At 36.2% G+C, this 26,048-nt stretch overlaps 2 protein-coding genes across 9 annotated transcripts in view; one reads left to right on the forward strand and one right to left on the reverse strand.

Annotated features, from left to right (window-relative positions):
- Nadsyn (NAD synthetase) overlaps nucleotides 1–6,956 on the forward strand; it is a 48,337-nt gene extending 41,381 nt beyond the window's left edge. For both annotated transcript variants that reach the window (XM_087408938.1, XM_011062967.2), the window contains exons 2-13: nucleotides 1,340–1,537; nucleotides 1,755–2,010; nucleotides 2,092–2,284; nucleotides 2,687–2,927; nucleotides 3,407–3,643; nucleotides 4,027–4,142; nucleotides 4,220–4,524; nucleotides 4,609–4,817; nucleotides 5,039–5,264; nucleotides 5,349–5,525; nucleotides 6,374–6,470; nucleotides 6,713–6,956. In XM_087408938.1, the coding sequence (XP_087265064.1) occupies nucleotides 1,392–1,537; nucleotides 1,755–2,010; nucleotides 2,092–2,284; nucleotides 2,687–2,927; nucleotides 3,407–3,643; nucleotides 4,027–4,142; nucleotides 4,220–4,524; nucleotides 4,609–4,817; nucleotides 5,039–5,264; nucleotides 5,349–5,525; nucleotides 6,374–6,470; nucleotides 6,713–6,741 (2,232 nt within the window). In that variant the 5' untranslated portion in view covers nucleotides 1,340–1,391 and the 3' untranslated portion in view covers nucleotides 6,742–6,956. The remainder of the gene's footprint in view (nucleotides 1–1,339; nucleotides 1,538–1,754; nucleotides 2,011–2,091; nucleotides 2,285–2,686; nucleotides 2,928–3,406; nucleotides 3,644–4,026; nucleotides 4,143–4,219; nucleotides 4,525–4,608; nucleotides 4,818–5,038; nucleotides 5,265–5,348; nucleotides 5,526–6,373; nucleotides 6,471–6,712) is intronic.
- Nucleotides 6,957–12,231: 5,275 nt separating this feature from the next.
- Nucleotides 12,232–26,048, reverse strand: part of LOC105150109 (transcriptional regulator ovo) — a 28,905-nt gene continuing 15,088 nt past the window's right edge. Inside the window, exons 2-10 of one of the 7 annotated variants that reach the window (XM_011062969.2) lie at nucleotides 21,977–22,404; nucleotides 19,228–19,726; nucleotides 17,512–18,079; nucleotides 17,017–17,309; nucleotides 16,495–16,772; nucleotides 16,013–16,150; nucleotides 15,560–15,859; nucleotides 15,261–15,419; nucleotides 12,232–15,081 (exon numbers count right to left, since the gene is read on the reverse strand). In XM_011062969.2, coding sequence (XP_011061271.1) covers nucleotides 14,971–15,081; nucleotides 15,261–15,419; nucleotides 15,560–15,859; nucleotides 16,013–16,150; nucleotides 16,495–16,772; nucleotides 17,017–17,309; nucleotides 17,512–18,079; nucleotides 19,228–19,726; nucleotides 21,977–22,404 — 2,774 coding nt within the window. In that variant the 3' untranslated portion in view covers nucleotides 12,232–14,970. Of the gene's footprint in view, nucleotides 15,420–15,559; nucleotides 15,860–16,012; nucleotides 16,151–16,494; nucleotides 16,773–17,016; nucleotides 17,310–17,511; nucleotides 18,080–19,227; nucleotides 19,727–21,976; nucleotides 22,405–26,048 lie in introns of all 7 variants that reach the window. The other 6 variants (XM_011062971.2, XM_011062970.2, XM_011062972.2 and 3 more) reach the window with 6 other exon arrangements.

Raw genomic sequence — 26,048 nt, forward strand, 5'->3', positions numbered from 1 at the left:
AAAATTATTATCAAATCTGTGTCTAGCTAAATTTTTTAATATTTCAACAAAATCATGCTTTCTGTATGATCTGAGCTATCAAAAATTTTTTTTTAATTGCTCGTAAAATATAAATGTAATGTAAAATTTGTCAAATAAATAAGACAAAAATGTGAAATAAAAGCATATTATTTAACATGATACCGTAAGATAATAATTATCTTATTTAATCATATTACATTATACAATTAAGCTATATTTTATCATTGTACGTTGCAATTAACTTTCTATCATGGCATATATATATAAGATGTATAAAATTAGCTGATTACAAAATTTGTTTATGTCGTCAATGTGTTATTGGTATTCGACTTATGCAAAATAGGATATAAACTCTTAGTATGAAAAATATTTCTCGATAAGAATTTCATCAACAAAAGAACAATGAACGGATACTTGAAAACTACTTTGGTAAACCATTTCATTAATCATTAATTAGGAATATACTATTTTACTAGAATAATAAAGTGCAATTTGATCGTAAAATTTCCATCACATATACATTTATATCTTCTTTTTATTTGAGATTTCTTTTCCTTTTTATTCTTTCTTTTATCCAGATGATTACTTTTTCAACGTTTTCACTACATCCTGTCATTTTAATAAGTCTGAGAGTAATTTTTCGAAGACAAATATGCAAAGAATGTGTGCGTGGTAGATAACGATCTGTAAGGGTTGCTACGTAAGGGTTGGTACCTACCGTGCCGGGTTTTCCGAGTTATTGATCAATCAACGCGCGCCGGATAAAGGAGAACAGAACAGTTTATCATCTCGGGGAAGCGATCAATGGGATTCCAATTGATAATAAAATTGCTGGCAAGTTGCCGCCAGAAGTTCCATCAGACGTACACGCAACCGCCGACTTTTAACAGTCACGATAATGATGGTGCCATAAATTCAATTGTATACGAAACGATAGTAGTGTCGAGGCATCAATGCAATTCTCAGATTGAACTGTCTGTTGACTTTTCTCGCGTTCTAGTTCTTTGCACCCTTTGTTCTACCAATTCATTCTTTTTCTCATGATAATATTTAGTATCAGTGGCTTTTAATTATTTTATATTTACATATCTTTAAAAGAGTTTCATAAATATTAATATTTGTATTTTTTTTTATTGGAATATAATTTTTAAATCACTTCCCCGAGATATTATCGCGTTCAATAATCTTTCTAAAAAATATTAAAGAAATTTAACCAAACTATTAATTGAGAAAACAATTTTGCACAACTGTAATTCTATAAAACTTGCGACATTAACTCTGATTGAAGTTGAAAGTAACGTATATTTATTTATTCCAGATAAGTGCACTCGAGAATCTCGTTTAAGAATAACAGTGAACATTTATTCAACATGGGACGTACAGTGACCGTCGCTGTGTGCACGTTAAACCAATGGGCGATGGATTTCGATGGGAATACCAGAAGAATTTTGCAAAGTATACAAGAAGCGAAGGATGCTGGTGCCACTTACAGGAGCGGTCCCGAGCTAGAAATTTGGTAATTAGAAGAAAAAACTGATCTTGTTATCCGTTAAAAATTAATTATCAACCGCCTATTGGAAGAATATATCTTTTATAATGAGATTAGAATTTTTTTTCTTCATATAATTGTGAAATTATAATTTATGAAATTATATAATTCTCTCTTTATTATTATTATTATTTATTATATTTTTTTGTTGCAATTATATCTTCACAAAATGTCTATTTAACAGCGGTTATAGCTGCGAGGACCACTTCTACGAATCAGATACATTACTCCATAGCTGGGAAGTTTTAGCGACCCTTCTAAAATCCAGTGTTTGCGAGGATATATTGATAGACGTGGGTATGCCGGTGATGCACAAGAACGTGACATATAACTGCAGAATAGCCTTTCTGAATCGGCGGATTTTACTGATCAGACCGAAAATGCGGCTTTGCGAGGACGGCAACTACAGAGAAACCAGATGGTTCTCTCCTTGGACCAAAGTAATTAAATATAAGGGTAACGTGATCGATCATAGTGCATGTCCAAGATTCACAATAATCCATGATTTCTTATTATGTTAGGAACGTACGGTCGAGGATTATTTTCTGCCACGAATGATATCGCAACTCACCGGTCAGACCGTAGTGCCGTTTGGTGACGCGATCATCGCGACGAGGGATACCTGCGTAGGTTTCGAAATATGTGAGGAACTTTGGCATCCAGCCAGTAATCATATTCCGATGTCATTAGATGGCGTGGAAATTATCGCGAATGGTAATGCCATTGTTACAAAATGTATTTGATAATTACAATTGACTGAATAAGCCGGTATTCATAGTCCGTTCTTATTACTTATTATTATTAAGACGTTTGTGAATGATAAATTAAAAATAATTAATTAGTTTTGTGATTAATTATGACACCTTAATATTATGTACATAAATATTAAGATGTAAATATAAGAATATAAGAACTAAATGCCGGCCTAAACCTCTTCTCTCTTTTTCCGTTCTTTTGTTTTCTACTCTTTTTTTATTTCTCTAATGAAGATTAAAATTGCATTTTTTGTAAATTAAAGGATAAAATTACATTTTTTTTGTAAATTAAAGGATTAGATCAAATGTTCACTTTGAAAACTGCTTCCCTATTTTTTCTTCATTCCTTTTTTTCCGGAAGGAAGCGGTTCATATTTTGAGCTACGCAAAGCTTACATCACCGTGGATCTCGTTAAGTCAGCTACTTTCAAGGCTGGCGGCTGCTACATGTTCAGTAATTTGCGCGGATGCGACGGTGGCAGATTATACTTCAATGGTGGCTCCAGCATCACGCTCAACGGCAACATATTAAATCGCGGACGGCAATTCGCTCTTGAGGACGTGGAAGTGACCATCGCCACATTCGATCTCGAGGATATAAGGTAAAGGTGATTGATCTGGATTTTGATTATAAATAGTGCTGTCAGTGCTCAAATATTCTATGTAGAAAGAATGATTTTGCTGAAGTATCTAAAAATTTATTTAGATACAGATATGAAAATAATTTTATTGGACTATCTAAAAATAATTATGTAGGATGCTTAATCATGATGATAATGCTGCAAAAAGTTCGGTATTCTAGCAACCAATTTGAGCGTCCTGCACTCAAAGAATAATAATTGTTCTAATAATTCAATAAAATTATATGTATTCAAATCTATATCTAGGTAAATTTTTAATTACTTCAACAGAACTGTTCTTTCTGTGTAAACCAAATAGTATTGCTTGGAGCATTAATATTGAAATATTAAAGAACTTGATTTAACTCGAGATAATTAGAATAATTAGATGTCTCACACCTATCCGGAAAATATTATAAAATAAAAAATAACGTAACATATCCTTCTACTATCCTCTTCAGGAATTATCGAAATAGCATCAGATCGCGATCGCACGCGGCTGCTACGTCGCCTAGTTATCCGCGCGTGAAAATTGACTTCGCACTCACGCCAGAAAATCTCATCTCAAATCCACCAGATCGACCACTTGACGGAGCCCAGGATGTGTATGGCGACAATGAGCATTCAAGTTTTATGTATCACATTCCAGAAGAAGAGATCGCGATGGCACCCGCGTGCTGGCTGTGGGATTATCTGAGGTGCGCGAATAAGATATTTATTCCTTATTATCATCGTAAAGCTGCTTAAATTATGTTTATAGAAAACTATTGGTAAAGTATTTCTTAGGTATGAGGTGGTTTCTTAATTTAAGATGAAAATTTCTTAACCATATGTCCAAAACTGTTTCTCAAAAACACCGCTTATTCTTCTAATATTAAATAAAAAAATATGATTCCAAAAGATGAGTCTTCATATCCTTAATACATAAAGTTTGATTAAAATAATTCGAATGATATTATTGAAAAAATGAAATTTTTCTTTCAATTGTAATATATGGTTATAAATCTTCGCCTTAAATTAATGTGAGGATGCGTGTCTGTTATATTATTTAAATTTTAATTATTACATGTTTACGTTTTAGACGATCTTGCCAAGGTGGATTTTTCTTACCACTGAGCGGTGGCGTCGACTCCGCATCTTCAGCATGCGTCGTATACTCGATGTGCGAAATGATCGTCGAATCAGTTGGTAGAGGAGGTAAAACTCAGCTGCGTTACTTTCCCTCACTACGAAAGTCTCTTTCAAATTACAAAAATTCTGTTTCATATATTTAGACACACAAGTCTTGGCGGATATCAGAAAGATCGTCGGCGACTGTGAATACGTACCGGTAGACCCGAAGCAATTGTGCAACACTATCCTCGTCACGTGCTATATGGGAACGGAAAACTCATCAACAGAGACCAAGGCTCGAGCGGCTGAGTTAGCCAATCAAATAGGATCATATCATCATGGGATAGTCATAGATACTGCGATATCTGCGATTTTAGGAATCTTCCAACAGGTAACTAAGTTGACACCGAAGTTCAGAGTGCAAGGTGGATCGCCTAGGGAAAATCTAGCCTTGCAAAATGTACAGGTAATTGCTCGATTTAGAATTTTGATGGAACTAATGGCTTGATAATCAAATTACATGTTTTTATGCCTACTATTTTACTTTCAGGCTCGGTTACGAATGGTGATTGCTTACTTATTCGCTCAATTAATGTTATGGGTCAGAGGTCGCCCGGGTGGCCTCTTAGTGTTAGGGAGCGGCAACGTGGACGAAGCGTTACGTGGTTATCTCACTAAATACGATTGCAGCAGCGCTGACATCAATCCTATAGGTGGTATAGCGAAGAACGATTTAAAGAAATTCCTCTTATATTTTAGGTACGAATATAAGTGATATACACAGTGAATTTTTTTATTATAATTCGGAAGTTGAAGCCTAAATTGATTGCAATTATTTTATTTTAAATGACAATTTAAAATATTTAATAATTTTATCTTCCTAAGAATAACTAAGAATCGCTATGTATATTCCATACGAATGTCAGATACTTGCACGTAAGACTCAAAACAATAACAATTGCTCTCCGTTTGAATTCCAGACGTAAACATGGAATATCCGCTTTGGATAATATCCTGGATGCGCCTCCCACTGCGGAATTGGAACCGCTACAAGCGGGACAGCTTGCACAATTAGACGAAGTGGATATGGGAATGACCTACAAGGAACTTTCAGTTTTTGGACGGTTAAGAAAACAGAGTAAGGCCGGGCCTTTTACAATGTTTTGCAGACTCGTGCATATGTGGGAGCATTGTACCCCGAAAGAAGTGAGTGTGCTCCTCGAGCAAAATTCTAATTTAGTCGATTATTTTTCTTTAAATAAATTAAATAAAAAACTTTTTATTTTTCAGATTGCCGATAAGGTGAAACACTTCTATAGATGTTACGCTATAAATCGTCATAAAATGACGATATTGACTCCGGCCTGTCACGCAGAATCGTATAGCCCCGACGACAATCGATTCGATCACCGTCCCTTCCTCTATAATCACTCATGGAAGTGGCAGTTTGCGGCGATCGACGAACAGGTGAGAATTATGCGGGAGAAAATCGATGCTCATCTTACCTCGAGTTCCAAAACGTCAGAATACAAGAGAAAACGCCAAGCGACCGAAGTAACACTGCGGTTAAGACACACGTGCGAAAATACGACGCGTTATGGAAAGAAGTCTTGCATACATCACAGAACTTGGCGTCATATCATGTGTAGAATGGCTCGTAGAGTCTGAACTTTTTTCAAGTCTAACTACGAGTCCAGAGACGAGAATCAGCCGAATAAATTATTAGACAGTATGTTAAAAGATTTCCGAATGTTTCGACATAGGATTAGCAAGCGAATAAATTAATATATACAGTGAGTACAAAAAGTATTCCTACGGAGGAGACATCTCTTAAAAATACCTTATTTTTAGAAAATATATATTAATTAGCAATTTATTAGCAAAGAATAAAGTAGATTTGTATATTTCTCAAAATTATTTTATCAAAAAGATGTGTAATAATTAAAATATAATATTATCTCAATAAGCGAAAATGAGAAATTATTTATTTAGATCAGAAAGTATAGAAAAATTTAGCTTCTAAAATCATAAGTATATCTTCCTGAAGTTTTTTTTATTTATATTAGAAGAGAACATACAATCATTATTAATAAATTGCTAATTAATGTTTAATTTCTACAAAGCTTTTTTAAAAATTTCTCCTGTGCACAAAATATTTTTTGCATTCACCGTATTCATTATATGTATATTCATTATATGCACATGTAACACGATAAGTGGCGTAGAAAATGCAAAGATAGTAAACGACACTCCTTGCTATCCTTGGCAAATGATTTTCTATAATTTTATGCTCAAGATAATGGAACTCCTTTTAGGTGAAACGACTCAGCAGCGAAGAGAAGCCATCCAAATCGCGTAAGGGTGCTGCTCTGCGGACTCCCAGATACATGACGTTCAGCTCCGTGATTAGCAGTGAGTAAACAAAAAAAGTGCGCGCGTTAATGAAGCACGTCAAGCACAACATATTTTGGCTGATGAAATAGCCAAAATAATCGGCGAAAAACACCCACCGAAAAACCCACCTTTCCGGAGCTGCACGCAGGCCAGGTCGAATGACCGGCCTCGAAATTTCACCTATACCGTGTGCACCTATACCGCCGCGCTTCTCGTCGCTTTTATTGAAGAGTCATCACCGGCATCATTCTTTGTTGCAGATAAAACGCATCCTGGAGTAGTAGTTTAGCCGTAGCACTTCTTCTCTTATCATTTTGATATTGCAGCGCTGCGATAGATGGATGTAAGTCTCGCTCTTTGAAGCGATTTGGAGGATTTTGTTCGCTCCCGGTGTTAATATTTAAGAAACTTCCGTGAGTGAGCAGCATCGAATATTTTGTGAAATTTTAAATGTATGCGAAATTTGAAAAAAAAATTCTATTAATAAAAAGCATAATGTTAAGATTCTAATGTGTAAATCCTTATCCTGACATTAATTTTGTATCTCCCAAAATCGATCTTTTCTAGAAAATTGGACACACGATGATCGAGTATCAAATATCAAGGTATACTTATATACATACATAATATTAATTTTTATCATCTCTCGAAACATATATAAGAGCGCGTATTCACGTTTTGCCGTTAGCTACAATTAATAACGATCTCTAATTAATAAGTAGACACCAATTTCCGAATAACGCAATCGCGCTCTATAAAATTTACAGATTCAATACAGGTACAATACGGTACAGCATATGAAACGATAAGTCTGTCCATTAGTTACTCTTTCTTTCTCATTCTTCTCTCCAAAATGTCATATATCTATTTTGTCTACAAATGCCGAAAGTACACGGCTGTGTTATATGCCGTTTCAGATCTGTACGTATACATTCATACATGAATAATAATATCTACACATATCATCACACACGCTCGGTTTGCAATCGCACGTTAATAGCTTATCCTATCAGTGTAAAGTTTGCTCAATTTCACAGAAGAAAAAGATATTTTATATTATTCTATAGACATATTTTCGACACTGTATGCTGTTGAACATTATTTCGCTTAAATCATTCTGATTTAAGATTTTCGATGATTTCAAGAAACTGTATTTATACATGAAGATTTTTAAAGCGAAAAACTTTCTTTTAAACACTCTTATTATATCAAGAGTCATATATATGATATATTTGAAATAATTAAATCCAAAGAAAATTGGAGCTTCAAAGTAGCAGTTTCATTCATGGAATGGTATCAAGAACAATATGATATTTTGTCTGAGCAGAAAAATCAGTCATCATAGATATTAGAAAAGATGATAAAAACATAAGAATTGCGGTGTAATCAAAAAACAAGTTGAAACTATTCAAGAGACGTTGTATTATTTGGTTCAAGGTTCCATAGGTATCGGCAACAGGTACAACTGGAATGAATGCATATAATAGTCATAAGTATTGTATTCGTTTTGTCTCTCGGGAGCTGATCGGAACTAGGCCTACCTCTCATACACCTTTTGCACATACCTGTGGTGCGCACACATAGACTACGGGATCTACACAATTTGTTGCGCGACAGATTGGAACCTTGAGCCAAATACTCCAATCTCTTGAGCATCTTCTTAACTTGTTTCTTAATTACATCAATTCTTATGTTTTTATAAAAAAACCGTCCTCTCTAATATTTACATATATAGATATATAGATTAACTTTTTTGCTTGTCAGAAAAGGTCATACAATTGTTCCGAACGGCAGTTTTTCTGAGAGGTTTCTCTTGGTAATAGATACTCTTGGTGATTTGCCAAACCACCGAAGAGGAGCTATGAGTGCGTGAAAATTCTTGAATCTGCCTGATCGAATCTGGGATCTTTGGCATAGCAATCTCGTGCGCTATCTACTACGCCACGCTCGTGCTCATTTACATTATGTAAGTATACGCCAACAAAAGAAAGATAATCCATGAGTAATTGTTGCTTTTTAATTCCTACCGCCGTTTTTTATTCTGCCATTCTAGCTTGCGACACTAAACTATGTGAGAACGAAAATAATTCAACTTTTCAAGCAGCGACAGTGGCAAAATTTTATTCGACTGATTTAGCGAGTTCCGTAATAAAAAAAACTCAAACAACTACTGGGGAACGATTTAAAGAAGATAATTATAAACAAGGAATTATTGACTTTAGGCAATGTTATTTTACAACTCGGTGATGGAATATATATCGAATATAAAGACAGTAAATTTACAAGATTCCTTGGGTGGTAATTCCATAATTCTTATAATCGATAAGGATTACGAAATATCCAATTCCAAACATTCTGTTATACGATATTATGTCATTAGATACTTTGTTCCATCTCCACGACATACTGATTTAGAGAAAATCAGTTTAAGTAGTTTTAAAGCGCCTAGTTTCTCAATCCCATGTAAAATGTGAAAATCGTAGTAATATATGTAGGAAAGAATCCGAGACTTGTCGTCTATGAATCGGCTACTCTTGCACTGAGCCATATGTTTCCACGTATCACAATACAATTTGTAGTCTTAAGACTTGTACCCTTAATTCTGTAACTCTTAATAACGATATAGTAATATCAGCATTTTTTAATTATAAATTCTTAACATTGGATTTTTTTATTATATAATATATAATGTCTGCACTATGATAATGATATATATAAAATGATAATATAACGACGTTATCGTTAAGAATTATGAAGAATATACTAACTTATAAAGTCGATAAGTATACTATCAGAATAGCTGCGTCGAATAGCTGCGTGCGTAGCACACTCGATTCGTGATTTTCCGTTCCGGATTCGATCTCAAACGTGTCTCGCATATCGCGATATTTCCGCGCTGTTTGTTGACAAAAATTTGATTTTATATTGAAATTGGAAGGCTTTTAAGGCCATTATGAAAAAACTTGAAAGATTTAAGACTGTTGGGAATTGTACGAAAAATTTAGAATTGCTCTATAATAGGAAAAAAGGACTCTTTACGAGTTTGATTAACAGTGTAATGAATTTAGTATAGTGTCCTTGCGCCATATTGCCCAAAAAGTGCCTAATTTCCTCCACCCGAGGGAAAATTTACACAAAAAAGATATACTATTAAATCTTTAGCCTTTTGTTCTGAACTCTAAATTGTGACGATTTTTTTTTTCTAATAAGAAACTTTTTTCGATGTAAACTTTAAGTAAGCTAATCAGATCTCGACTGTAAAGTTTAGAGCTTACGACTAATTAACAGCTTAAGAACTTAAAAAGAAGGCTTTTTACATCATATTATAGAGTTTAATATTTTATTTAAATGTTCTTTGTGCTCAGATTGGCCGAGACGTGTCGTAAAAGAGTACAAAAACTGGAATGAGATTGTACAAAATAATCAATAATTCTCAGATAAAATAACTTTTCTATTTTATTCTTATAAATTGGGCAAATTGTACACTATGCCGTAGCTATTCCCCAGTCATAATCTTCTCTCGTGCGTTCTGCAAAGAAGATTGCTTCTACAATCGGACAATTCGATAAATATTATACAGACTGATTCTTAATTATACGCCAATACTTCAATCGATAAATATAGATATGTTTCAAAATGCAATTCAAAATAAAATACGTACATATTACAATTATATTACGTTATTTCGAATGACACTTTAGAATATCTAATAATAATCTTATTTTTTTACAATAAGATTATTTACAAATTTTAATATATTATTCAGCATCATTAAGATCTTTCTAAGATGATTATGAGCATCAAATTATTAAATTGCTCGTAAATTTAATTTATGATATTACTACTGTAGTTCAGTCTTGCGTTTCAAAACCGAAAAATCATTTCGGCACGCAATTTTAAAGGACTACATATATAGTATATAAATTCACATGAAATTATTGAAGCCTAAGATCCAGCTTGATCGTTAAAGGTGTTTATTCCTTATTTGTTGTGTAATCACATTTACGGTCCTGCGAAATTCTTAGTTTAATATAATCTTATTTTCTCTACTACGTTACTACAACGAAGATAAAGCCTAAATAATCTATAGTAGTTTATATATTAGTTCTCTCATTTTCGACTCTAGATTGAAGTATACATATATAATTAAGAAGCATTCTACATCGAGCTGTATATCCTGCGAACGTGTACAACTATTTATAATATTAATTTTAGAATCAATAATTAAATTTATTATTCAGCGCAAGTAATGATAATATAATAATGATATAATAAAAATAATAATAATAATAATAATAATGACAGATCATTACGTACTAGGGATGAGAAAATTCAACGCCGCAGAAAAATAAGAGCGTTTACAAATATCGAAGTAACAACAAAGTAAAAGGAGTGATGATAATTAAGTTGATAGTCAAATCGATAAATTTGCTGGAAAGTATAGCTAAGTGCTATTATTCGCGACAATACTGAGCGTAAATTAAATAGTAATGGAAACATAGATAGAACGTTATCGTTTAAAAATGTTATTAATAATAATAATAATAAAATAATAATAAGAATGATAATACGCAACATATTAACTTATGATTGACAGTGCGCGATAAGTACTGTTATCCTCGAGTATTTTGTTTCGAGGTGTAAGTCCAGGAAAAACCGTGCTGGTCCTCCTTTTCTCAGTCCTTCGCTGTACAAGTACATTATATGTACGTTACTGTCGTAAGCAAGATACTGACAATTGCGGACTAACCGGTACCTGTTTCCGCCGTCGGAATGAAGACTATTTACAATAGGGATGAGCGTCTCACGGCGGGTGGCGTCATCGCCTACGCCGAGGCAACCGCGGGTTTAAGCCCGAACGAATACATGAATATATATGAGAATTAAATATATATCAGTAGTCTGCCTAAAAGTCTTATACGGCGCGTATTTACATTACATTCGATTGAGATTGTCAAACCCTCTCAGCGCGTTAACCATCGGGCGGACACGTTTCGTACGACGAACCAAGATGAATCTAATTCAATTTTAAGTACAATAAATTTTTCTATATTCTTAATTATATGATACAATTGTCTTTATATTTTTAATCAGCACCTCATTTACGACTATCGACCCAAAAAAAATATGATAAAATAACATAAATAACCAAAAAAAAAAACCTTATTCGATCAAAGTGGTAAAATAACATTCATCATCTAGAACCCTGAAGTTTTAATGTAGTCGCTCTGCATATTGAAGTTGCCAGAGCGAGCTACTGGAAATCATATTTGCCAGAACTTAAATACGCGAAATTCACGAATGTTAAAATAAATCCTTTTCAATCCGAATGCATGTTTATTCTTATTAAGGTTATGCCTTTCAATTTAAAAATAACATCAGTTTTCCTGTGTCTTGTGAATACTTCTCAATTCAAAATTCTGAATAGAAAATGTAATTGTTCAATCCAATCCAGTTGAATACAACTAAATCCAACTGAATCCAATTGAATCATTGAATCCAATTTAATGCAATTGAATAAAAAAAGTTGTTATTTAAAATACGCATTCGGATAGATAAAATTTCAATCTATTTTAATTCATTCTCGTTTACGGAATAGTAAGGATGCATCGGATATCCGGGTAATATCCGGTATTATCCAGTACTGTTTTACTATCCGACCGAATAGTTGGATATCATTAGTATCCGGTAATATATCCGGTTGAAATTTTACATTGAAAGTTTGCATCATTAATGCAGAATTTTATTCTTTTCAGCTGAACTTCTTGCACAGTTCATCTTTTCTCTTTTTTTTTTTCACGTTGGAAAGATAAAGAAAATTATCGTTATTTTTCCCGGATATCAAATATCGAATATTCGATGTCACATTCTTTTCGGATATCCGATATGGTAATTTTACGATTCGGTGCATCCCTACTGGGCAATTTCCATCAATTTTCGTACATTCCAGATATTTGTAATCTACGTTTTTGACAAATCGCAGATAATATATATAATCATTATTTCCTAAGAATTAATGTTCTCCATAAAAATAGATAATTTATAGAGCATTTACGAAACACCTTCTCGCGCTCGTTCAAAAGTCGAAGAATTGTGCTTTCGAGATCGTCGTGTGTTCGTGGCCCTTTATAACCCTTTGACAACGCGCACTGCATACCACGGGGACAGCGTGAACAAGCTTATGTACATATATACATCATTTACTCTATAATAAAATAAATGACCTATAGTACAAATAAATACAAGGAAGAAGACTGAGTAATGGAGATGGAGATAGCGCCAATAAGATACAATTCGTTTAAAGATATAATTACTCAATTCTTATGCCAACAAATGAAATAGAAACCAGCAGGCATATCAGAAAATGTTGCGTAAAAAAGAGAGTTGTGCTTCGCGATCGCGTTTGCAAATGTTAATCTTTTGGTCTCCCGAGAAATTAGCTCACTGCTCGCTGATCTACTGTCTTTGAGCATCCCAAGCCTCAGAACCTGAGAGCCGTTCCATTTCCATGAAAAGAGGAATCGAGCAGAATATACCGGTCACCCGATCCAAGTACTGCCACCTTAGAATTGCACGAAATCCCGTTTTGTGCGTGCGTATGTGCGTGTGTGTGTGTGTGTGTGTGTGTGTGTGTGTGTGTGTGTGTGTGTGTGTGTGTGTGTGTGTGTGTGTGTGTGTGTGTGTGTGTGTGTGTGTGTGTGTGTGTGTGTGTGTGTGTGTGTGTGTGTGTGTGTGTGTGTGTCCATGTATATATGTGTAAGGTGTGCATGCCCTCCTCTTACCCTTACTTATCCCCTACCTAACCCTGAAGAGAGAAAAGAAAAAGAAAACCACAAGCGCACAAGAGAGCGAAAAAGCGAAATCCAGTGCGTGGAGGAGCGAGTGGATTGTCTTGTTACTTTTATCATATCACAGATTACCCAAAGTAACTTCGGTTGGGAACTTATTATAAATATTGTATATATGTACGTATGTATGTATATATGTATATATGTACACTACCGGCGTTTAGAAAAAAATAATTAAAAAATGAGGATAATAAAAACTGAAGTTTTTTTCTAAAACGATATCGGCGTATCGTACCGCTGTAACAGATATTGACTTGGAACATCTCTATCAAGGCCAAAAGTTGATTTTAACATCGATTCTTGATGATAAAATCGTCGATTGCATTCGCGTAAAAGAGTTTCATTTTTAATTATTCTGATTATTCACACTATAACACCGGTAGCGCGGAGCTCTATTTCTACGATGGTATGGCGCAGAGTCACTTCGCCGACGATTTAGCCCCGTTTTTCGCGATACCCGATGTTCGAGCAACGCGGATTCCTTCGATTCTGGTGCCCCGATCAATCGATGACAATAAAGGCTTCAGGACGAAGGCCGCGATCGAAGGAACTCCCTGGCGATCGCGACGTCAAGAATCCCATTTCGCCCATCGAGTCGAAAAGCAACGTAACTCGCCGTATATCTCTGAGAAAAAAAAAGTCTTCCGTGTGATCGCACTCTTCTCCCGCCTCGACACGCTCGCCGAGGACGATCAGCATTCCTGAAACGTTCTATCCGAGTCTTTGGGTCTGCTCGATGTCGCGCACGCCCCTTGGTCCACGATATTAATATTTATCAGCTATGCTCTATATATGAGATTGTATGTATCAGAATATGTGTGTATGTGTGCGTATGCATACGTATGTCCCATGCATCCTCCTGTAATCTATTATCAGTTCTAGAATTTCTTTAAATTAATCTGTTAAAATTATAACTATACGTATAAGAAGAACGTTTTAAAAACATTTAAGAAAATAATTCGAGACACTGTCCCCGATATAATGGATAAAAGCGAAATTTTATAACGTCGCAACATGCAAATCTAAAAGTTCTTCAAAACGCTCTTCTGACAGAACGTTGGAGTTTGAGCGTCCGTCGTGCTGTCAATAGAACTCGGAAGTGCGTTATTAATAAAGTTTAATTAAGTAGCGTCTTGTCGAATGCTACAACTAACGCTACAACAGTGTTTCTCTTCGAACATTTGTCTTTCTTCTCCGAAAAGCGATAATTTCTTGCTTCTGAATCAGGAAGAAAGAAACAATGAACAAACATGTGCAAGCTTAAAATATTTCATTTTCATCGTATCGGCGAGAAACTTAAAAGAAATATCGTGTACATGACTTCGCGATCGTCGTAGCGCGAAGATTATCTATTACTTTTATTCTTCTTTCGTCTCTTTTTCATCATGTCCTCTGCCTCTTCTACCCGTGAATTTAAAGACGGCAGGAACCAATTGATCACAGATCCCATGAAATCCCTCAATCGGATCCTGTCGTCGAACTTCGATGTTTATTCCAGTGTCACCGCAATGGGAGCCACTTGCAGGTACTTTACGCGCGAAACGTTATTCCCTTCGTCAGCTTGATTGAAGGATGAACGCATGATCAATCGACATCTTTCCTTTTCTCTCCTTTTCTGCCTCTTTCTATCTTTATATCATCTCCTTTCCTCTCCCGGACTCTCAACGGATTTAGAAGCTGGTCTGTTGATGTGCCGCATCGCTGCTCTTTGAGATCGTCTCTCGTCGCTCCGCAAGGCCACAGCTGTCCATATTCCGTGAGTCCCGTTGCAACAGGCCACCCTGAAGAGTTACATCAACAAGAACAATTTCGTGTTCTTGTATACCGCGCTGTATATTTTGTTTTGTTCGTTCAAGCCTTTCTATATCAGACCGTTGGTTAATCAATGCGCTATCTATATTTTACCTACACGAATATCAACATTTTACTATCGTGTCTATGCGGAGGTGTCTGTGCCCACCTGGAGCAACATATTGGCGAAGTTACTATTGGTGAACTTGAAGTGCCGCTTGTCGTAAAACTTCAATAGCGCCGGACTATAAGGATGCTGCTCCTTCAAGTGAAGATAATGCACCTCTGGCTCGTGCGTCGTATGTCCACATTCCTCACAGACGTACATCTATCGAACAGACACATCGCATGCAGATAACAAAATTAAAATATATATTTACAAATATGTATATATGGAGGATACATAAACAGAGAATCATAGATGCAAATTACTTTGGTGTTCATTTCAATTTTAGAGAGTTAACTTACCTTAGCGCGACGCTCTTTATACGCATATTGATGTTGAACGCCATGCACCTTCTGGCCATGACTCTCCAGCGAGCAGCGTTGCGTGAAACTCTTCTCGCAAAGGAAGCACTTGTAAGGTCGCACACCTGTATGCGTCCGCGTATGCCTCTTGAGGTCGAATGTATCATTGAAGCCCTTCCCGCAGAACGTACACAAATAACGCTTTACGTCACTATGACACTTCATGTGACGATTAAGAAGTCGCTGAAGGCTGAAGTTCTTGCTGCACACGCGGCAGGTAAAGCGATTGGGATCATCATCCTGTTGAGCAAAGAGTCGAAGAGTTATCATGCTATAACGACTTCTTGCAATTTTGCGGCATCGACTCGCGATTCGATACGATGAATTCGTTATGTCACAGCCATGTCTCTAGTAACGAAGATTGCGCAGAGCTAACGCACAAAGCAGCATTACCTTGCCAGGCGGAGTGCGATTAGCTCTTTCTTCATCCCGAGTAGCTGCGGCCTGCCTCTGACCCTCGATGGCTAAAGGATTCTTTATGCCATGACCACCATTAACAAATTCTAGCTGACAATCGCTTGGTAAACCCAGCTACGATGAGAATATACGTTAATTCTCGCTGTGTTTTTCGTGACGATCAGAAGATGACATCGGATGAAGCACTCAAATTGACTGAGCATTGCATAATATGAGAGTGGGAATTAACGTTCCACTCGTTATCATCTTTATATACACCGATCTCACGTAGGAATTTGTGCATCGATCTACGATTTTGCTTAAACAATTCAATTAAAACGAAAAATTCAAGGAATTCATAAATTATATCACGAACGACATTATTTCCAAGTGTCGTTAGTAAATTCGATTCCGGGAGGTAATTTAATATTGTGAAACGAAGATATATGCTTTTGCCTGGATCAATTTGGGTTGCTTACCCTTTGTTGAAGTACACCGACCCGTTGCGAGAGCGGCGGTTCGCCTACCGATCCAGCAGCTTGAGTTGCGACGGTGGTGGGTGATACAACTGCTATGCGTGGACTGTGCGCGTGTTCTCCCAGTCCGCATGACGGTGAGGTACCGGATGAGGCTCCGTCCAGGGAACAGCTCGCAGTGCCAGGGCTGGGTAAACTTCCGCCTACGCTGCTACCGGAGTCTATCTCTAAACCTTCGAGATTAAGTAACCGAACCGTTAGCGCGGTATTAATCCTTAGTCCTAGATCAACGAATTAAAAATCTTCCGTTAGAAATCTAAGAATCTTCCGCGATAAATTGTACTACTTTTTACAGTTTTCTATATTTTCAAATATTATAATTGTATGTCTCACTCATAATATAAAACATTTATTAAATTGATACTTTTAGAGTTATTGCTATCTACGTACAAACTTATTTGTGTAAAAATATCGTTCGTTCAGTAATAGTTACACAAAAGTATAAAAACAATCATGATAATTTACCATTATTGAAATTCAATCCGGGACTCAGAAGACTTTGATGCTGTTGTTGCTGTTGCTGCTGTTGCTGTTGCTGTTGCTGTTGCTGCTGGTGCGGTGAGGTAGCTTGCTGTTTCTGCTGATGTAACTGCACCTGAATTTGTAACTGCTGATCCTGCTGATGTTGATGATTCTGATTGACATGTAACGCAAGCTCTGGACGTTCCTTTTGAAGCGACTGATAACTCGTCTCACCGGCTGTGTAGCTCAATCCCGCCAACTTGGATGCGTTAAAATGTTGCGGAGTCGTATAATGTCTGAGAAAAAGAGCACGCGATCTATCATCAACGTGTTATTTTATTCCGCAATTGAAATTTACAAATGGCATTCGGTATTTACATGGAGATACTCGGCTTTTAAATTCAACTACAATGAAAGCAAACAGTGAATGGCAGAGATAGTACTAGTTAATCAACGAGCGCGCGAGTAGTTTCTCACGCTAGTTAAGCATGAGCTCACCTCGTATCAAAGCCTCTAGTCAAGGCCATGCTATGCTCGGGGAAAGGATCGACACTAGGCTCAACGGGAGTGGTCATCTGACCGGCGTCTTGACCGATTCCACTGCTGCCAGTCGAGGCGGGAGAGTGTAGCGATTCTTCTAGAAGATCGCTGCCACCATCCTCGGTCTGCAGCCTAGGCAACAGAAGATCCGCCGCGTCGCTGAGAGTTTCAAGAAGTGCCGTGTGATCAGATGGCGAGTTGAAGGTCAAGGTCGCTGCAGTGAACTGCAATGGATCCACCACCATGGTACCAGTCACCATATCCACCATCATTCCAGTATCGGTGACGTCATAGGTACCATACTGGGAGGGAAGTAAGTCGTTCGGCTGAATTTTATAGCCCGCTAACTCTTCCTCCTCTTCCTTAAACGTCAAACCATAGGACGCGCAAACATTCGCACAAACATTCTGAAGAAGAGAGTACTGCTTGCCTTCCTGTGCATTGTATTGCGCGTGCTGTGAGTTGTCCTGTTGACCAGTATCGCATTCGATCCCGACAGCCGTCAATGGTGTAAGATACGCATTTCCTGAATAACGACACAGATGATTGAAAATCTAGCAATAAAAATCCATGAATCTTAATTTAACAAATTTGTATACACATACATAACGTGTTCTTTCAAATCTACTGAAAAGGATAGCATCTTGACAATTGAGGCATTATTCCCGGATTTCAGAGAATGATAATTTGATTAATTGAAATGAAATATAATCTACTGTATCGTCTTGTTTTTTCATAATGTATCGTTAATAAAATCATATGTATCATTAATAAAAAAGAGTTATAGCCTAACAAAATAAAAGAAACTTGTGCCACACTAAGAGTAACATCGAAAAAATTATACATGCAACAGAATAACATCTTACAATTAGATTTGCTAAAAAGAGTGATACCTTGCAATTTTAAATTCTGCAATAATGTTTGCATCACATAGATGTCTGAAGATAAGTGTCGCAATAATTTAATATCTTAAAAGGCGATACATATTCCTGTATAGATAATAGCAAAAACAAAAACAAATAAATAGTAAAAAAATAAAACTGTAATAGCAGCAAAAAATAATGTATAAAATAATTTGACACACGATGCGTCCAAGTGTAAAACATACTATTACAATTTTGTAAGACATGAATCGGAATTATTCAACCGCACGGTAAACACTCAAGTCAGAACTGATCACGGTCGGCCACGATCACAATTATTTGAACAAAAGATGTAAACAATATCACGATCTGTTCAGATGTCCCGCTCTGTTATCCATTTCGATGACTCTTTAGACAAGATAAATATACTGCCTGAGTTCAAATATATGATTAAAACTTATAAAGAATTTATATGAATTATATGATGAAGAGAATAATCATATTAAATTTGATTCTAAAATTTAATTGATTTAGCTAACAATTTAATTTAACAAAACAAATGGCTAGAAATAATACTATCATTTCTTGTTAATTAATCAATTAGTCAATACTTTAATCAGACGTAATAAAAAAAAAACATTGTGTCAGCAACGATCAGAAATGCAATCGTTAATGTTAGAATTGATCTAACAATAACGAATCTATCATTAGAAACATTTCATTGCGACGAGTCAAGAGTCGACTGAAAATCATTCACATCTTTCTAACGCGAGGGAAATGAAAAAAACGAAGGTAAGACGCGCTTATCTACCTTGAGAACTGTTATACTGATTGGCGAAGTTCGCGAGATTGTTGCCGCCCTTCAAGGATTCGTAGAACGGTGGCAGAGAGCCAGTCGGTGGCGAACTTGGTCCGTAGTTACCACGACCTCCATTTCCACCGGGGGGCATGCCGCCTGCACCCGCACCCCCGCCTAGAGCACCACCACCGCCACTGCCACCGCTGCCAAGAATCGCCCCATTTCCGCATCCTCCACCGATCATAGCACCACCGTTGCCGCTGCCGCCGCCATTCGACGAAGGTGAGGAATTGTTGGCACCGCCACCGCCACCGCCGCCGGAAGAACCACCTGAATTCGAGGATCTGCCGTGGCCTGCAGCCGCCTGTACCACCTGGGACCCAGACAGTTTGACAGCCAGCAAAGACCTTGCAATCGAAGTACTGGGGCTGCGCGCTGCCATCGCACCATCACGACACTTCTCTTCATCTTCTTCCTTCCGCTTCGGCACTGCATAATCTATGGGCTGTTCCTGAAATTATTATTAATATTATTGCTTACGTGCATTAATATATCAATTGTTTCCTTTTCGACTGTTATAAAAACACTGAAGTTTACATTTTCCTTCTAATTTTCTTTCTCATTTTTTCGTCGCTTCTCTGTCTATCTCTCTCTTTTTCTTTTTTTTTTTTGAGCTATCAACCTTTAGATGGTACAATGATAGAATGTATTCACCGAAATGGAATCGTTTGTTATTCTCTCAGAGTACACAATGAAGTGTTAAGAGATGATATTGTATTGATGAAATGTTAAGTTATTAAGAGAAAAAAGAAAAATTTTATTAGTGTAAGAGATAAAAATATAATTTAATAAGAAAATTTAGAAAAAAATTGAAAAGTTAATTTACAGACATAATTATAAGAAAATTAAATAAACAATTGATAATTTAAATACATAGTGATATATAAGTTAAAGATTTTCTTTTCAAGATTAAAATATAAAATATATAAAAGGATATCTCATACTTTATTTTATTGCATATTTAATAAAATTATAGCAAAAAGAAGTTATATACATACATAATATTTATATATAAATATAATTTATCTTTTTTGTTATATTTCTACTTCAGGTATGTATGTTCATTCGTTTGTATTTTTGTTGTTGCGTACTCAATGAAAGTATAACAAAAAGAGATTTAAGTATTTTTATGAAATAATTTAATGCAATATTTTATTAAACATGCAATAAAATATTAGGTGTTGGAATTAATTCGTAGCGTTTTTTAATGAAAGAATGTTATTTATTTCACATGAGCATTAAAAAATACATTAATGAAAGTACTTCCCATCACTTGTAAAACGCTACGAATTAATTCCAACACCTAATATAAAATATTAGTTTCTGAAAAACTACTTAAGAATTCTTAATTAATGATCAAAATTTAATTAATTATACATTATTCAATTTCTTTCCTTTTCCAACTATTTTTCGATTCTTGCAACTTCTTTTATTTATCCATTTTCCTTCCTTCTGGTTGAAGTCTTTTTTCATACAATCATTATCTCTTTTTATCTCTTCCTCTTTATTGTTCTTTACAGGTACTACTATTATTCGTCGTTTTTCTTTTCATATTCTGGATCAGAATTTTTCAACCGATATAATGTAGCATACCAAGGTGCCATAACAAGTTCCAAGTGTGCACAAATTTTAAATAAGATAAAGAGAAGCGAAAAAAATTTAAATCGAGTTAAAAGAGAATTGTAAAAATTATATTATTTTATATTTACTGTCATTTAATCAATGCAATATCATTAGTACAATAAAATCACTTTTCAAACGATAAAATAAAAAATAAAAACTTTAAAACACTTTACTTTTTTATTTCTGAATATCATGTTGATGATATCTAATAAAATATCTATGCTGGAGTGTGTGTGTGTGTGTGTGTGTTAATGATGCACTTCTTCACGAGAAATTTAGGTCATTATTTAATATGCCATTAAAAATGCAAATTAAACAATGTTGCACAAGATGTATTAATGTAGTTTCTTAGATGAACACTTTTCAAAACAAAATTATCCGAACACAATCGTTCTTCACTTTCGATATAAAATCGAAATTTTATTCCTAAAGAGAGGGGGGGGAGAGAGAGAGAGAGAGATTTATATTTTCTTTTCTGTTTTCCTTCTCATATAACATATACTCGCGAAATTACGGTGAATTACTGTGCACATTTTCATAGAAATTACAAGCTTTCGTACTTTAATATGAAAAACAACAGCATACAAAATCGCAAGAAATTGCTCGGCAGACCGCAAGTTAAGTAATGTTACGCATAATACCATGCAAAATTTTCCTCGCCCTTCTTTATCCGCTTTGTCGCTATACATAATGTATGAGGCATTGCGAGGAAGTTAACGAAATCCTGTCGAAATTAACGAAGCATAACTGAATCAGCCTAATAACAGACTCCTGTTGCCTCGGGTATACTTAAATCTTATACGCATATTTTTATTGTTGTTAAGATTCGTTATTTTTCAATAACTAAAGAAATATATGAAATGTTTTAACTGCATATAATACAAAATCATTTCTGTTGCTATCCGATCGAACATCGATTACTATCCAGATAACAAAAAATACAAAATCAAAACATAAGACATTCCAAAGATGAGTGCCATTAGTTAGAAAAGTGCATAAATGCATAATTATTCCTGTTATCTAGAACTAGTTTTAAAGCCTCCTTGGACATCATTTTCATTTATGATGCTTAGTTTACCTGTTCTGGTTCAGGTGCTTGTATTGGATCGATTCTTTCGATCTCGATCTTATTTTCTTCCTTTCTAGAGGTACTTTGAGGTGGCACCCTCTGGATAACGGAAACTCTTGTTGGTGGTTCAACACGGGGTGCTTTCGGTGGCGTTTGCGGCCTGGGCAATGCAACCTTCTCTGACTTTGACAGGAACTGTGGTGGATCATCAGAGGCTATCGGTGGGCTACTGTATTCTTTCCGCTCCGCCCTGGTGAGCACATGACGTCTACTACCATACGGCACGTCACCACCGAGGATGCTGGAGATAAATCGTCTTGGAGGCGGGTTGATAGCATTACTTGTCACCGGATGCGGAGGTGACGGTGATGGTGCCGGACTGCTGCTGCGAAAGGATTCCGGGGATGTTGCACGATCATCGTCAGTTTTGTCTCGATCTATTGACAAAAAAATGTTCCATTGACAGAAAAATGTTCCATTAAAATTCAGCATTATGGTGAACTATTATTTAAAACTCCTGAGACAGTTTGCCCCAATTGTAAAGAACTGTATCGAATTAAAGAAAAAAGTTTCTACGAATCTGTTTTTTGATGAGCTGAACACGGCAAACTGAATTTTTTTATATATTTATATATTTATTATTTAATTTGATTCAATGGATTGGAAAATTTTATTAAAGATTCACATACACATCTCCTTCATTAATAAAATATACTATTACGACAGTTGAATAAGGTCTGGCATTCTATTTATGAGTGATTTATCAGAAAGTCTTCGGTACATCGCACAAACATATTATAATAAAAGAACTAATTTATTATTACTAGCATCCTGTTGACATCACCTGTCGATGATCCATATTTATAAACTCGATTTAAATTTATATCGACTAAACTTGTATTGATTGAATATATTGATTATTCACTCTTTGGTTAGTATGAAGTAAATTACATTCATCATAATCTAAGTAAAAAATCCTACAGAAAACACTGCAGAAAGCAATATGACACAAAGGCTTTTTTTGAAAAACATGAGACCTTGCTCTTTTTAGTTCCGACCTTACAATTTTCTTCGGTACGGCACACAATAATCTGAGAATTTCAAACAAACTTCCCATTTCAAGGCTCGCACAATTTAACACTTAACACGCGACACGGATTTACGATTCATACGAACGGCGACATCGACAAGGTGAGACAGGAATTAAATCTCGATACGTATGCGAGCCGATCGGGACTCGGCAGTCGGCATACGTAATGCACGGACGAGGCAACGACGACGACGACAACGACGACGACGACGACGATGGTCATAACCGTCAGTTGGCGGTTGGCCCGCTACTCTCCGTGTCAGAATTTACGAGCAACCTTGAGGATTCGCAGGTACCGTATAGCGGCTACGGCCATTTCGCCGTACGTTCGTCCTTCGCACGAGTACGTGATCTCCCACTTTTCTCCTCGAGCATGTCTCAGAGTACGCGGACAAGTAACTGTCTTTAATTAGCGAGCGATAATCAATTGCGGTACCGATCGCCTCCTCCCGTTGTTATTCCCTTCGAGAGAAACAAACGGATATTGAGAGTCGCTCAATATCCTTAATCATCTCCAACTGATATAGCGATATTACAAGATTTCCCACGATAAAATGATTCCCATGATTTCCTAAGATGATGGGTTTATAAATGCAAAATCGTCATGTCATAAGATATCAATATTTTTTCCAATCAATATTGCCATAAAAATTTAGCAACATTATTTTTTTTATTTATTATTTTTTTTATTATATATAATATTTATTACTACTTTATTCTTTAGTTATGTAGGTAATTTTGCATTGTATTATTGATATAAAAATCAATTATAAGATATCGATTTTGCATCAATAAAATAATCGTGCCCACCAATGTAGAATTGAATAAATAAGGACTGAGAAATAAAGTAATAAATATATAATGAAATACAGTAAATGAGCGATGTCGATAAATTTTTATCGACAATACTGATTATTATTTAATAATAGTAATTTTGTAATTTGTTTTTCGTTGCAACGCAGTGCAGTGCTTTTACACAATTTTAAAGATGATCTATTATTGGATATGCGACGCACGCGATCTCTCGACTTTCGAGACTTATCAAGTGCTTTTCGACGAGCACGAGGACACTGTGTAATCATATTGTTAGAATGACAACCAGGAAATTATCTGCGCGAGGACGCGGTGTTTTACTCTGAGATCATTATGGAAAATATATTGAAGGAAGAAAAGTCTCTTCACCTATAATCTTCGGGAATATCAATATCATGTATACTTCGACATTCTTCCGTTTGCAAAAAGACAAAGTATTATTTAATGATAATTTTATCTGCAATTAACATTTTTTACGTATTCAAAATTATTTAAAAAAAATAATATATATAAATGCCACACACAAGATATCTTAATGTTACAAAAATTAGGAATATGCGGGTAAGTTAAGAAGTTAACGAGTCGCTTCTGTAAACAGAGTCGTTAAGAGCTCAAAGCACCCCGTCGAAAAGCAGAGTGGTCGAAATAGAGGAATTTAAATCCCTACGCCCGCGGCGTCCTCGAGGAGGACGATTTTTTCTGGATCTTCTCGAGAAAAAGACTCTTGTCCCTGAGCTCGAAATCAACCGCAGGCTATCCCGACCTCGAAATTACGAGTTAGAGGAGGTGCCTAACGACATCTTTTGCGCAATCGCTTGCGTCACGACCTGAACCCCTGAAGGTAACAGCCACGGCTGAAGGCACCAAAATGGCGATTCCGTTCGTCGGGCAATCTTCGGTGGAAAGAATCACGCCGCGTGCATGCGTGCATGCGTGCGTGAGTTCCTCTGACCAAATCCCCCTAACAGGTTCGGCTGTGCTATAAATACCTGCGGCGCAATCGTCGTGACCGGGGTACCGATGTACGCCTCTGCCTATCTTCGACTCTCTCTCTCTCTCTCTCTCTCTCTTTCTCTCTCTCTCCTTCTCATCCCGATTTCTCTCCCCGTCCAGTTCTCTCCATTCCTCGTTCATCAGATATCCTTTTCTCTCTTTCTAATTTTTCCTTTCGCTTCTCTTTTCCCTTCGCACAGCGAGAAAGAGAAAGAAAATGAAATGAGAACCGGTACATCGAGTCGGAATCGAGAGGAACGGGCTTGTTCACGACGAAGCGAAGAAGACAAGGAGGAGAGATCGACCAAGAGGATCGGAATGGCGAGGAAATTCCGGTAAATCGGGACCCGAGACGCAGTCCATCGGTGCAGTCGGGAAATAGGTTTTGTAATTAAGAATAAACTAATAATTAACCTTCATGTTTCATTATATCCATTGAAAAAATTAGTAGAAGATTAATGCTTTTATTTTTTATAAAATAAATTAATTATTTCTCTCATAATTGATAAGCACTTTTCAAATACTGAAATATAAGAAAATCTAATAAAATATGAAAAGATACAAAAGGACAAGGGACGTGAAATATATCGCACACTTCTCGCAGAAAAATGTCTGAATAGATTAATTGGAATTCTGATTGAAAATGGACGAATCAAAATTTTCTGGTTAAATCTACTAAAATTCGAAATCCTGATTAATCAGAATCTTTTCGTTCATTTTCAATCACAGTTTTCTCAGTGCAGCTCAATCAGTAAAGGTTCTGAAGACGTCGACTCGGTTCCCTTAGAATCCTTAGATAGACGACGTTGCAGTTGCTAGTCAGATCAAAAGGGTGTTGAGACGAATGTGCTCGCTCGCGGAACGGAGTGCCTCACGAGCGATCGAGCGGAGAAGATCGATGCCCGGACTCGAATGTAACGACTGTTGTGAATCCTCACAATTCCCAATGCGAAACCCAGGGAGCACGATGCTGAAACGAGCGGAGTACACTTCCTGATCTATACGAGGCCTCGAGGTCATTGCCATTACGGGCTAAGGCGCTTGTCGAAACTATCCTGAGGCCGCGTTTAGCGTGACTTCTGCATCCTAGACTTGCCTGTTGTCGCGTATTGGTGTTCGTTCAACGTCGATGCAAAGAATTTGTTACTCACGGCATTACACGTTGTTAAATTCATTATGTTCAAA

The sequence above is a fragment of the Acromyrmex echinatior genome, chromosome 8 (genome assembly GCF_024713525.1).
Source record: "Acromyrmex echinatior isolate Ae372 chromosome 8, ASM2471352v2, whole genome shotgun sequence".
In the NCBI taxonomy this organism is placed as follows: domain Eukaryota; kingdom Metazoa; phylum Arthropoda; class Insecta; order Hymenoptera; family Formicidae; genus Acromyrmex; species Acromyrmex echinatior.